Genomic DNA, 15,268 nt, shown 5'->3' on the forward strand with positions numbered 1-15,268 from the left:
AATTTTTTTTCACTTTCTCTGGTCACTGCTTTGACTCTATTTCTTAAAAAATTCTTAATCTCTTAATTCCAGGGTACCTTATGTCTACTTATTGCGATTCTTTGATCCAGTCTCCATATTATCCTCTCCTTCACCGCTCCTGCACATCCTTTGTCCTGGTCAGCTCTTCCTCTTCAGGGTGGCCATTTTACCAATGCTACGGCCATCTTTGGAGGGGAGTAAAATGCCTAGCCAGAGAGGGGAGATGCTCCCCTCAACCCAGCTGATGGTCTCCCCCTTCTTTGCCACCCCTACCAGGTGGTTCCAGCCCCCAAAACAGGTGGATGGGGCTCTCCAATGAAGCAGCACAGATCGAAGCTGCAGACTATCGTGGTCTTCAGTCCGTCTTCGAGGAGGGTGCTACAGGAAGTCAGCAGCTCTGCCACTATGTTGAGCTCTGAGTCTGTCTATTGAAAATGAAACTGCTTCTCTCTTCTGCTATGTATAACGCTTGCCTGCTGAACTAAAGTGAAACTGATGTCTGTTTCTGAGTTCTCTGTTTTGCTCGTGCTACTGAAGTTACTTGCAACATGTTTCTGTTTGAGTTAGGTCCATGTTGGAGAAATCTACAACTGGTTTGTAAAATCTATTCATTATGTTTATAAAGATGTTAAATGAAGCATCAGCCATCTGTGTTTATTTTTCTGGCGCTGAATTAACGCTGCAAAACTTTGAATAGAGGGCCATGCATGGCCCTCCCAAGCTCTGTGCTTGGCCGTGACAGCCTCCTACAGCCCTCTACCAGCGAAAAGAGAGCCCGGGGGGGCATATAGTCCCCCTGAACTGTTTTTGCTGGCAGAGGGCTGCAGGAGATCGTCGTGGCTGAAAACAGAGCTCGGGAGCCTGTTTTCACTGGCAGAGCACTTGGGTCACCACAGGTGCCCCTGACACAAGTGACATCAAGCTGGCCATGCCTACTCTGGCCACACCCACCCCAGCCCACCGGGGGCCAACACAACCCTGATGCAGCCCTCAATGAAATCAAGTTTTATTTATATTATGTAATATATATAACAACTATGAGGGGGTCCTTGGTACTCTCTAAGGTTTTCTTACAGATGTTTCATATACCCAACTACTGGTAGCTAACATTACCAGTGCACTAATGATGATGATGATGTTACCTAGTTTGAGTAAATAATGTTTACAAGAAAACAACCAAACCCAGAGAGCACCAAGGACCTCTCATTTCAACCTTGGGCTACAAATCTTCTCCTTTAAAGGCAATTGTTTCCAAAACATAGTTTTTAAACTATGATTCATGTTTCCTTTGGTATGACAGCCTTCCTTTTTTGTGTGGCCTTTTGGATTCCCCAAGCTTGCTACAGAGCATGTGAAAATGGAACAATTTTCCTGCAATTCCTAAATCAGTCCCACTTTCCCCCCAAGATCATACAGCTGCTTCTGAATTTATCAGGAAAGGTCAGAGCCCTTTAAAAAAAGTTGTAGATGTAGATGTGTCAGTTTGCCAGTCCTATAAAAAAAGTTGTAGATGTAGAGGTGTCAGTTTGCCAGTCCTATAAACCCTACACATCTTTGGGGAATTTAATCCAAAGTACAGTGCAGCCCAGTTACTGAATAACTGCTGACATACATAAAAACGTAATGGTGTGATGTTATAAACCATGCAACTTAGTATCAGTCTACTAATGGTTTAAGATGCCTCTTCTTTAAATGTTTTAAGAACATTATGTTAAGGGAGAAAGCTTCTCGATTGTAGCATTCCATTATGGTATTCTTTTCCTAATTATAATATATTGCTGTATATACAGACAGACATTTGTTTATACAGACATATATTTCAATTGGCTGATATATTTGCTTATATTAGATTTGCATTCTTGGTCATTTTATTATAACACTTGAGTACAATTTCTTTTATAATACATATTTGTTGTTCATGAGAATAAAGAATAGACGCATCATTTTACATTGTGACACCATTTCCTGTACAACCCATCTTGATTTATAAAATATACAATGCAATAATAAAATCAGTAAGTTAAAACAATGTAAAAGTATAGTCAATAAAAAGGTGATGGAAAACAAAAATAAAAACAAATAAAAATAAATTATCCATTTACCTAGCATTCTGAAAGACCTGAAAGAAAAAAAATTGGGAAGAGCAATTGCAAAATTCTAGGGCAGACTTATGTATCAGTAACCACCAGATGGCACTGTGCTATCATCAGCACTGGTGAAGTGACCCAGTCAGGTAATAAAATGTCTGTAAACAAACAAACTCGGGAGGCACCAAGGACTCTGCAATCCAACCTTGAGCTTCATATATTCTCTTCTATTTGTACTGTGTTATTCTTACAAGGCTTCTTGCGATGATCTCAAGTGATTGACTAGGTCACATGAGTAACCTAGCCAGCTCCATTAGGATAATATGTCCTAAATGAGTCACTTTTGTGTAATAGTTAAGAGTAGTGGAAGAATGGTTAAGGTGCTGGCTAGAAACCAGGAAAGTCAACAGTCCTCTCTACCCCCTCTCCCTTTCCCTATTTCTACCCCCACTCCCAACTCTAGGGAGGAAGCAATGGCAAACCACTTCTGAAATCAAGAAAACTGTAGCAGGCACATGTCCAGGTAGTTGCCAGGAGTTAATATTGACTGACTCAAGGGCATCCCCATACACAAATGTCCTAAGCAGAACCATGAACCTGGCTTGATAACTAATTTGGAGGTAGTACCATTGCTCAAAGGCAGAACATATACAAGTTCAGGTGCTCTGCTGTAATCTAGGCTGCCTGATGTAGCATCACCAACAGTATCTGGACTAAATAGGCTATCTCTAAACAAAATGGCTATCCCTACACAGAATGCATTCCAGTCTAGAAACCATTGTAACCAATATGAACCACAAAAGTAAGGTTATCACATGAAACTGCAAATCTGACAGATTAAAGAATTAAAAGGTTATAAGTATGAAGATATGGGAATTATAGGTGATTTAAATGAGAAAAGAGTATTTTGGAAAAGGTAACAATAAAAGTATTTGTAATTATAAATTAGTCAGTTAATAGGGTAATATAGATTAAGAGGAAGAAGGGACATTGATAATTTTTATTAGGTGAATGCATACTATTATTTTTATTTTTAAAAGAAATGTTAATGTTTAAGAAATATATTTGAAATAATTGAAATGAACTGAGAGGATGTTTAGATTGAAACTAATATCAGAGACTAGGATTAATTTGTTTGTTCTTTTCTTCTGTAAAAGTTGGAATGGAAAAGATGATAATAGAATTAAGTAAAATTTGGATAAGATAGGAGGTTGAATGGAAAAAAATGATTATATAACTATTGTAATATTTGCATGTAAAGGTGGTGACCCGGAATTATGTTGTCCACTGAAAAGAGCTTTTTTGTTTTGTAATTCATGTGAAAAATTGAATAAAACTTGTTGTTGTTTTTTAAAGTAAGGTTATCAATGTCTTTGAAAGGTTGGAATATCAACCAGCTATTAAAGATACTTCTGGGAATAGAGATCACTAGTGCATTTAACGACTGATAACTGTAAGACCGCCCCCAATTTGCATCAGCCAAGAGTATATAGTATTCAAAATGAGACATAGGCATTTACAGAGGCAGTCACTAACATCAAAATAATTTACATAATCAGACACTTGGAACCCTGCTCATTATGTGTGCGCAACATGTGAGATTACACATTAAAAAGTGACAAGGATTCAATTGTCCAATTCTACCTACCATTTTGAGACAATTTCTCTGCAGAAATTTTTGATGGAAAAATGCATTTCAGATCTGGTGTGCGTGTTTGCTCTACCTCTTAGCATTCCTTAAAGAAGTCACACCAAGGGCTTGCACTAAGACTGTGCAGACCAGAGAAAATCTGCTTTTGAGTTAAAAAGGTATTGAGGAGGTAGCCACGCAAGCCCAGAAAAGTTTGTAGTTTTTTTATTTTTAATATCTACATATGCTGGATCCAAACTATTTTTCTTATTATGTATCTGAAGATTGCACATATTTAATCTGAAAACAAAGCTGTTTAATGAATAAAGAAAAACACTCAAAATAGGACAGAAGGCAGAAAGTTGAAAAGCCTGCCCACTTTTGATATAGCTCAACCCACTGCAGGGGAATCAGTCCGAGTACTGTCTGATGACTGGCTTCTGAAGCAATTGTCCAAATCGTATGTTTCTCATATATTACAAAAAAAATGGTTTTATTCTAATTTCCTTGTTTTGATTGTAATGAGATGCACAAAATTGTTGGAAGTCCTCTCTGGATGAGATGGGTTGCATACAAGTCTAATAAATAAATTAGGTATATAAGGTTAATAAAATAATAATATACTTGGATTTAGTAATCTTTTGGAAGAGGATGAAGATAGGGAGAGAGAGAAAGCCAATTTAAGCCTGACAATGGGGCAGAGTTCTGCCAGCTTTGAGTTGATGATTCTGTCTCCAATGAGACCATCAGGTGGTGGTTTTTTTGGGGTTTTTTTGCTGCTTCTGATGAAAACACACATCATATGGCCATATTTTATGTTCTAGAAGATGGCACCGTTCTGCCTACTCCAACTCAATTTTGCTGCTCCCCGCAGAGTACTTTGAAGTGTTACTGGTCACAGTCAGTTGTCATCAGCGTTGCTACTCCAGCAGTACTGTTAGCAGAGTATGAAGCTCTCTCATTATTGATGGCTCCCCCTTGAACTCCAGCTTGATGCAAAAAAAAAAAAAAAAGTTCTCCTGCTTCTTTTTTCTCCTGCAAAGAAAACATTAGGTCACAGGAATGGAGTGTCCCTATCTTTCTGAAGTTCAGGCCATTTGAAATATGGAGAAATCCACGGTTCAAAGCATCACCTGAAATCCTTAAGGTGAATGCTACAGGTATTACTGACAGCGACTGTTGCTTTTTATAACCGGTGATGCTCAGTGGACACCATTCAGGGAATAATCTCATTTTGCTTAACGAAAATATATAAAGCATAGAGCAACACATTTGCTGGCCTTTTTTCTGAGGCAGGATAGAACCCTGAGGCGCAATTACGAACTCTTTGTAGTGCAAATTCCTTTGCTGGCTCAAGAACTGGCATCCAGTGGCAGTGTAATACCGCCTGTATTGATGCCTTATGTAAAAAAAAAAAATGATTCCATATTTCCCCCAACCATTCTCATCCAATTTCAGGGGAAGAAGAAGGGGGAAAAAATCTCCCCTCCCGACCCCAGGAGAAGGACACTGAAGCGCAAACCTCCAGTCGAGGAGCTCACGCACCATGTCCGCGGCGAGGCGGCAGCGACCGCGCGTGCAGTTGCACCCCGTGAACAGATGGCACGTCGGTTCCCAAGGCTGTTCTTTGGCGCCTCTGAGCGGCGGCGCTGGCTCGTCGTACCGCCCCAAGAGGCGCTTGTTTGTCTCCTCCTCCCCCTCCTTCCCCCGCTTTCCCCGCCGCAGGGCCAGGCTGGGCTCAGGCGGTTGAGAGGGGGCGGCCCCAGAGGAGGAGTCCGTGGCATGTACTGAACTGCCAGCTCCGTCTATCAGCCAGCGCTGTTTCCTTCTCTCGGACGCGCTTGAGGTATCTGCAGCCGTTGCCTCCAGCCAACAGCTCCTATGGCCGGACGCGGCGGCTATCCCCTGACTCCGCCGCCCCCGGAGGGACCATCGGCGGCTGTCTCGGTGGCAGCGGGCGTCCCTTCGCCTGTTGTCCCAGCACCGGGAAGCGGGCTTTTGCGAGGACCCAGTCCTGCTGGGTCTGGTTCGTATCGGGCCATGGGCCATGGACCTCAATTCCAAGTAAGTGGGCAGGCGCGCACGTGTGCATGTGTTGTCAGTTCAGCAAAAGTACGGAAGCAGTGGCGCCTAAGATATATGCGGTTTCTCGACCCCGACTGTCGTCCTCTGAATTTACACAGCTATGATTCCCGTCATCCGCGAACTAGGAACAGTAATTATACTCCAAGTTATGTGCAGGTCGTCACATTAAGAAAAGCCACTTTGGAGGCTGTCACTGTTTGGAGACACGTGAAGAGAGGAGCAGCTGTAGCAGGGGCGTCAGTATCTATTAGGAAAAAAAAAAATGGGCATTTTTTCAGAGAAGGGAGTGCTTTAAAGAAATTGAACATACGAGGGAGAATAAGAGGCATATGTTAGGTGGGATGAAGGATTTGTGTTTCCTTTGGGAGAAATAGAGACACCAGAGACAGCAGCATTTCAGTTCCTTGGGTTGCTTGCTGAAGGGTCGAAAAGACGAAACAACTTAATTTTGTGATGGTCAAAATCTAAGTCTACAAAATTATTCAATTTCTAATAAATTAGGAATTAAATATTTTTTTATTTATTTCATTTCTATAGTCATTTAACTCACTGTGGGTGGTTTACAGTTCTAAAATGACAAAGCAATTAAAATATTTTTTAAAACATTAAAACAATACATTTTAGTTAGGCTAGTATAATTTATATGGATTTATTTTTAAGTTTACCTTGACAAATATTGGTAATTTCCACTAATTTAAATAAATATTTAATGTTTCCTTATGTTTTTGAGGAAGCCTTAAGATCTGAATAATTAGATGTGCTCTAATAGGGCATTGAGAGACAGTTAAATATTGGCTTGCATGTGCCATCTGGACTGTCTTAGGCCTATGGTTGTGGCAAGAGGAGGTGGAGTTTGCACTGCAAATTATAGGTCTGTTTGTGTAATACTGTTTACGGGTATTCAGAAGAAATTTCTTCTATGTTTAATGGAGTAAGTTATTCCATCATAATAAGTATGTGTAGGATTGCAACCTTATATTGATTTTGTGGTGATGGAGCTCTGTGAGAGTTGAAAGGTTTTGCAATCAGAAAGCAAATTTTTGGTTTTTAAAGGTAGTACAATATTCCCTAAGAAACCTTTTGCAGATTTCTCCCCTCAGTCCTTCCTTGCTATTTTAAATTGTGCTTCATTTCTATATTGTTTTGCGATCGTGACAAACATTATGTAATACATTTTTATATCACTTGCTATCAGCACAATTGGAACTTTGGCTAAAATCATATGGATGTTTCTTTAATTCCTTAAGAAGTTGGATATTAAGGGATATTAAAAAGATGGAGAATATGAAAGGAAGCAACATTTTACTTAAAGAAGGATCTGAAACATTTTCCATGAAACTTGAGTGTATTTTGACTTGTGGATTTGATTGGAAAGGAATTTTCCCATTCTCTGGGACTCTTGATTATACAAGACTTTGTATATTAGAAGAATTGAGTCTTCAGCAGTATTTGAGTACAAAGATAGTATTACACTTTTAATTTGAGTGTAAGGAATGAAAGAAAATATAGCAATGATGTCAAAATCACTTGCAGACTACTGGCGATTTAAAGCAATGTTAGTGCACTCCCTAAAGTATTGCAATATATATCCACAAGGAGATTTCTGACACTTTAAGAGCTTACACTTTTTGGGATAATAATTTGTTGGAGATATTTTACTTTCACCACTGAAATAATAATGATACTGATTTGAAGAATATCCATAGAATATATTTTATAAGCCATTTAAAAAAAAATCTGATTAAGCCCCCTCCTCCCTTTGTTATCATAGCCATACAACATTGGAAAGAGATATTTTTTCCATGGTTTATTTTTATTTATTTATTCGATAAATTTATTTGCTTCTCTTCTTGCAGTTCTGGTGACTCTTAAATATGTGATTTTCAAAAAATAAGATTAATGTACATCAGGTTAATATGGTGTCTGAAGTACCAAACTAAATACAAACCAATTGTCACATTTAGAATTTTCACAGAAACTTAAAAAAATATCAGCCATGTGACTTCAGCTGCAACACCTGGATAGGTGTGAGAAAGTAAGCCATTTACCTGACTATACACACCTGGTTGACTATCTATACATTGTTAATGGAGCATGAATTAGACTCATAACACAAATAATTAAGAATTTCTTGCAAAATGTAGATGTATTTAATTATGTAGTTTATATATTAAAGTTGGGATGTGATTTGAATTCAGAAACAAGAGTGCTTTAGAGCAGGGGTCCCCAACCGCCGGTCCGTGGACCAGTACCGGTCCGCGGAACAAGTCTTACCGGGCCGCTGGTTGCTGGGCGCCGCCATCTTTTTTTGGTAAAAAAGTGCTTCCGGTGAGCTTTTCCGGTAGAAAGCTCACCGGAAGCACTTTTTCATCAAAAAGATGGCGGCGCTACGCTCGATGAGCTTTCCGGGTGAAAGCCATTTCTACCCGGAATAGCTCACCGGAGCGCTGGCGCCCGCCATCTTTTCGTCAAAAAAGATGGCGCGCCAGTTGATGCCGGGTACCGGGCCGCGGCGCCCAGCTGATGCTGGTACCGGGCCGCGGCGTCAAAAAGGTTGGGGATCACTGCTTTAGAGCATGAGAATGTGGCATCCATCTGTAACTTCTGAAAGCAGCCATCTTTTCCCAGATTCAATTTGTTATGGAACCTAGGAAAAACCACATTTGCTTTAACAAGATAAGTGTTACATTTTGCCTTGTGTACTCTGAAGTAGTTTTGCCTTTAAAACCAAAACATTGCATTGCTATGTTATATATTACTTTTTCATTGATTGGCTTCAAACAATTCAAAAAAGTTTTAAAATATTAACCAGCAATGGGAAAATAGTAAAATATTGTATAAAATAAAAAAGTTGAAATAGCAAATATTTCAACTCTCCACACCTTATATTATTAAATGTCTGTGGTTTAATTGTAGATGCATATGGTATTATAATGTAATCAAATACAAAATATTATTGTAAGGTATCATAAAACCTCTGCCAAAATAGTATATGCTGTTTCATCTTTTGATTAGTAAAGAATACTTTTACTTCCAGGATGGATTATACGTCCAAAAGTCATTGCTTAACTTCTGAAATAATACACCATTTCAACTTCTCATATAATTCTTCTAGGCACCTGCCATGTACACTACAACCATAAAAATATAATTCTTGATGAACAGTTTCTAAAAGTTTAGTGTATAATTTGAAATAACATTAACATTTTTAACATTTAAAATTTCCCCATAAATCTAAAATGCCAATCCTGAAAAGTACCAAATGATGGCAGGACCATATTATATGGATCAATGAACACTTTTTTCAAACAAAATCTCATATCTTTCTTTTCAAGCACATTCTTTGGGGAATCCAATGCATTCTAAATATATTTTTTTGATAAATCAACTCAAATGTCAAATCTATTGATATCATTTAAACATTTTTAAAAACATGAAGCTATTGATAGGGCCTTACTGAAAAGTCTGGTTCTTTTATCAATATTTAGAATATCCCAGAAATGTTCATTTTAAAATATTATATTTTTGAGCTTTTAAAAAAACAGATTGTGAATGTTATTTCTGTCATAGATTTCATTAAAGTAGAGCATATAACAAGTGCTTTTGGAAATAGCCTATGTATTGGCTTCATATTAAGCCATTAAAACTTGTTTAAGGTGAACATGTTGTCACTGTTGTAAACTAGGAAGACCAAATTGAATTTGAAGTCAGGCTTAGCAAATTAAAATTTTAGTATAAATTAACATTTACCCTACCACATATTTGCCCATATTGTGTAAATTATTTTCATGCATATGTTTAAACATTTTTTGCACAATTTACCTCTTCTACATTTAGATGAATTTAGGTTACTGAAAGTATGACATCTTTCTATTCAGGTAAAATTGCCATGATGCTATGCTACCTTTCTATCCCAATTGGTAGGGTTTTTGTTTCACTTCATCCAAGATAGTGGCTAGGTGGTATGCTAAAGAATATACCTTTATCTTAAACGTTAGTAATATATGCATAATGCTCGACATTCTTCCGAAATGAATACGTTTTAGGTTATAGTAAGTTTTAATTTAAAGAAAAATATGGAATAAAAAAAAGAAACAAAAATATTTCTGTAACATTTTTTAAATGTGGCAGCAAAATAATGCATCATTAATATAGGCCAAATCATTCCAATATACTTTGATAAAGAACATACTTAATGTAAAAATAGTAAAAGAATGTAGAAAATGCCTGTAAGCTTCATCTGTCTTTCTTGGTAAAGTTAGGAAAGGAAAATTATTTGAAAGTTTGTAGAAAACTTATGCTTATTTCTATTGGAATTAAAGATATAAATTCATATGTACTATATAGTGCAGCTTAATGCACTTGGTTAATCCTATATGACTTACAAAGATATGTCAATATATAGACAAATGAAAAGCACATTTATAATTAACCAATTACATTAGTATCTTTATTCTTTTTCAAATATAAAAATAATTGTTACAGCTGTGTAAAGACCTGGAATTAATCTCTGTACATTACTAATAAATGTTGCTCATGTGAGCACGCATATAGCATCCATTGGGAATGCTTTAAATTAAACACATCTTTCCCCAGGATTGAGAGGAAATTGTGGAGGTAGTCACTCACTGCTGAGGAAAGATGCATTTTTTTAAGACACTAAGTGCATGTCCCATTATATCCAAATCACTTTTTGGATTTCAGTTTAGGCTTCAACCCTATATTTTATAAATTGCCAATCATAATAAAAAGAAGGAATCATAGGTATTTTAAAATAAAATAAAAATGAAAGGTTTGAAAGGAGAGAGATTAATAAAATGTCTTTAATGGAACAAGAATTCTTAGATCATATGAAAAGAGAGGAGTCATTCTGAACAAATTCAAACTAAAATATAATGAAATAGAATAATATTATTGCTGAATTATGGAAGACTTGCAAAGCAAGATTATTAACTCAAACCTTAAAATTAAAAACTATAGAAGTTTATTTCATAACAAGCAGAATCTTATAGAATACACTTTTAATAGCAGGATTGCTATTAGACATGCTAATAATTCTGGTTGAAATGGGTGTAGACTCTTTTCAGTTTTCCCATCCCCTCTTTTTTTCTGAAGCAGTTAGAAGAATTCAGAAATTTTCCTTTCTGCTCTGATTAATCTGAATTTGCTAATTGAAATAATTGAACTACTTTTTATAAAATATGATATGATAAATCATAGGCCTGGTTCCTATAGTATATAAAGCCATAATGTAGTGACTTGATGTGTGTGTAATGTGGTTTTTTTTTGTAAACAATGATTAAACAACTTACAGCTTAATGTGAAATATATTTCACCATTTCTGTGTAAATGTTGGATAATTTGACAAGTTGTAGTTAATTAAAAGTAGTGGAAGGAAATGTTTCAGAATTAACAATCCTATTAGAAAGAGAAGTATGTCCAGCCAGTGGAAATTTAAATTACTTCACATGTTGATAAGTTGTAGTTTTAACTATACCAAACACAGACCTTATGGATTTGATTTTTGACACAGTGTTCTTAGAAGTGAAATTATCTTTTTTGGTTCAAGGTCTCTTCTGTTTGATTTTGCTGGGTTTCAACGTTGGACTAAAAAAGAGCATTGTAACAATATATACAATGTCAGGGCTTTTTCTGAAACGTCCTATTGACTGTTGAGCTGAGAATTTGAAGAACTCCAGAATTTGGAAGCCTGCTAGTATGTGTCCTGGGAATACAGATAAATAACCAATCATAAATGATTCTCACCTGCATCCTAAGATACAGTTCTTTAAAAAATGTTTATTAGGAAAATATGACAAATTTCAGGATAATCATTTAATGAGTTCTTGCATTTTGAAACTAGAATGGGATATTTGATTATCCAATTCTATTGTTGTTGATAGGACTAGAGAAAAGTTGGTGATAAAATTTCTTATGTTGTAGTATGTTTCACACCCTTCCTTCATGATAATGGCATTGCAAAATAAAATTTTATAGTATTGGTTTTATAGTAATATCTGGAAGATGTACAAGTTATAAATGATACATATCCCACAAGTGAGAAGTGTTTGTTTTGTTCTGCAGATGAAGGAAACATGAATGTTTTAGCAGTAAGATAGCTGTACCCCTGCACGTCCCTTCACTTCCCTTGCTGGTTCTGCAGTGAGGAAGCAGGAAACAACAGCAGCCAAATGCAGCAGGTTTAGCAATGATGAACCTGCTGGGTGGTTTTATACAAGCCTCTAATATTGACTGTTCTGTTTTGCATTTTAGCTAAAAAGCAGAGTTAATATAGAACATTAACATTTCCTTTTCTTTTTTTGTCAGTAATGTGAAGATAAAAGATGTATCAGTTCAAATACTTAATAGATAAAACACACAATTTGGTTCACTGAATCAATGTTTTCTGTTTCAAATTGAACATCACTTAGCTAACATCTAATGGTTATTCTCAGGCTGTTTATTCAAGGTTAAAAAAAGTTAATTGTATGAGTGCAATGAATTAATGCATCAATTATATTTACTTACAGAAAAAAACAATATTATTAGAACAAAAACATATTCTTTTAGATAATATGCATGGAGGGATATCTCCTATTTGTGAGGAATGAAAAATTACGTTTAAGGAGATCTTCAGTGCAATATTTATAGATATTTGTATTAGAGTTAGTTAGGAATCATTTGTCCAACTAATTGAGTAATTATAAAGTACATTATAGTTGTTTCATTGTGTTTGGTAAAGTTGACTAATTTTAAATAATATCAGCAGTTTAATGAACAGTCATGTTAATGTCAATCATTTTGCCTATAACTTTGCTTTAATAGGTATACAGAATAGTTTAATTATTAAATTTGGATTTTTTTCTGGAAAGTTTAGCATTGTGTTAGGATGAGAAGCAGATGTTATATTGCACATATGTGAGCAGATGTTATATTGCAAATGTGGATTATTTGAGAATGGAGAATGGTATACAGATGTTTGTGGCACAATTTTAGTTTAGCAAAACTTGTATATCACTATAATGAGTGTTAGAGCTCTTTTTAAAATTAAAGTAGAACTCTTGCAATTCTAAAACTTGTTACTAATAACATTATATTAGAAGGTGAATTGGTGCAGATGCATTAAGCTGGTAAGATAATATTAACATATTTTATTCCTGAGCCAAATATTTTATATCATATATACATATTTTTATCAGCACATCTCCTTATAGTCAAGTATTCTACATTACTTTATATCGATTTTCTCTTTTTGGTTTTCTGGTTGTATTTAGAAATGTAAAACCTAAAGAGAAAATTGTCACTGGCAAGTAAATGCTGATTCACTTAAGTTGTCCTCAGCCAAACGTTTCTGGTGTCAGTGGCTCAGAGAGATATTTTGCAGTTATTTTATTTATTTATTTATTTAAAACATTTATACTTAAAACAACATAAAATCTATAATAAGATATGAAATACATGAAATGAAATACATTAAAATAATAAAAACAACAAAAACTGGACACCAAGTCAAACTTCTGATCTGCAATCACCTTACCACCTTTTTTAGTTCTTATTGAATCTTATTCATACTTGCTCACAAAAAAATCTTATATTATTGTTCACCACCACGCTGTTTCAAGAGTCCAGCATTAAAATATGACTTCTGATGTCATAGAGTTGAGTCTGCCACTATAAAAAGCCAGCCTCTGCTGAGAGCCCCAGCTTTTTGACTCAGCTGTTGTGACATTAAAAGCTATTGTCTCTGGAATCATAGATTCTTTAATGTTGGACCCTCCCTGGCCAGCGCATTAGCTCTTCCAGCTGTAGATCCCTCAGTGCAGAGGTGGTATTCAACCGTTTTGCACCTATTTGGGCGAACCGGTAGTGGTTATTTGGCATGGATCGCCAAACCGATGGTGACCCCTGGCTGGCCACGCCTCCAACCTGGTCGCCTGGTTGCTCAGTTGCCCTGATCACTCTCCTAGCTTTCCATTCCCCACGTCCTCTTTCTCCCCATGGGGAAAGGAAAAAAGGCATGGACACTGCAAGTATCACTTTCCCCATGTGAGTTAAAAGTGCCTGGAATGAGAGAGAGTGCAGGCTGACAGAGGGGGTGGGAGTGAATTGAGCCTTGGAGCACTTTTGCAACGTAAAAGAAATGCATTTTGAAGCAGGTCCTTAAAAAACTTCTCCAAGGATTCCCTGTGGACGCTGCAAGTTTCGCTTTCCCCTTGTGAGTTAAAGTGCCTGGAGTGAGAAGGAGTGCGGTCTGACAGAGGGGGTGGGGGAATCCACTCCAGCCTTGGAGAAATTTAAAGGAGCTGTTTCAAAATACATGTCTGTTAAGCTACAAAAGTGCTCCGTGTGTGTCTGTGTCTGTGTGTCTGTGTGTATGAGAGAGAGAGAGAGAGAGAGAGAGAGAGAGAGAGAGAGAGAGAGAGAAGAAGAAGAAGAAGAAGAAGAAGAAGAAGAAGAAGAAGAAGAAGAAGAAGAAGAAGAAGAAGAAGAAGAAGAAGAAGAAAAAGAAAGAAAGAAAGAAAGAAAGAAAGAAGAGGGAAAGAAAGAAAAAAATAGGAAGAGAAAGAGAAAATTCTGTGCTATTATTTTTAATTGTTCCATTATTTATCATGTGTTAATATTTTACACTGTCCCTACACCTAGAGTGATTTTTCTGCCTTTCTTTTGCCTAGGGCTACCACATATTTTTCAGGGTTTACATACATTCAATATCAATAGTCCAGAGCATAACATACACATGTGTTTAACAAGAATTGAAAGGGACTTTGGAGGTCTTCTAGTCCAATCCCCAGCTCAGGCAAGAAAACTGAGGATGCCAAACTCTGAGTAGAGATCCTGGGAAAGGTGTCAGAATAACAGAAAAACACTTAGAAGTGACCTTGGGGTGAACCCTATACCATTTCAGAGAAATGGCTGTCCAGTCTTTTCTTAAAAACTTCCAGTGATTGAGCACCCAGAACTTCTGAAGACAAGCAGTTCCACTGGTTAATTGTTCTCACTGTCAGGCAGTTTCTCCTTGGTTTTAGGTTGCTTCTCTCTGGTCAGTTTCCATCCATTACTTCTTGTTTTAGTTCTGCTTCTTTGGAAAATACATTGTCCCCCTTTCTTTGTGGCAGCCCCTTAAAAGCCTGTTGCCTATCACACTCTGGGGTAAAGCATGTGAGCCATTTCCTCCTTTCAGTGGTCTATGAAAGTACATCTATAGTATGCAAATAATAAAGTCAAAAAAGGTGAACATTTTTACAGAACTATAGATAAGTTGCAGCTGGGTGACAAGGAATGGCTGGGAGGGGAGGGGCCAGGTGAGGCACCCCTTGATATGAGTGACATTGAGTTGGCCACACCCACCCAGTCACATGACCACCAAGCACACCCACACAATCACATGACCAAGTCATGCCCACCCAGTCCCATGACCACCAAGCCATGACCACCAAATAAGCCA

The 15,268-nt window shown here is 36.9% G+C and overlaps 1 protein-coding gene across 2 annotated transcripts in view; it reads left to right on the plus strand.

Annotated features, from left to right (window-relative positions):
- The first annotated feature begins 5,310 nt into the window (after positions 1-5,310).
- The window catches only part of SMARCD2 (SWI/SNF related BAF chromatin remodeling complex subunit D2), a 57,542-nt gene continuing 47,584 nt past the window's right edge, over positions 5,311-15,268 (plus strand). The window contains exon 1 of one of the 2 annotated variants that reach the window (XM_026669861.2): positions 5,311-5,802. In XM_026669861.2, the coding sequence (XP_026525646.1) occupies positions 5,620-5,802 (183 nt within the window). In that variant the 5' untranslated portion in view covers positions 5,311-5,619. The remainder of the gene's footprint in view (positions 5,803-15,268) is intronic. The other variant, XM_087945490.1, reaches the window with a different exon arrangement.

Source organism: Notechis scutatus, chromosome Z, assembly GCF_049901735.1.
Source record: "Notechis scutatus isolate UNSWTSFEM ecotype Mainland chromosome Z, rNotScu1.2, whole genome shotgun sequence".
Taxonomy (NCBI): Eukaryota; Metazoa; Chordata; class Lepidosauria; order Squamata; family Elapidae; genus Notechis; species Notechis scutatus.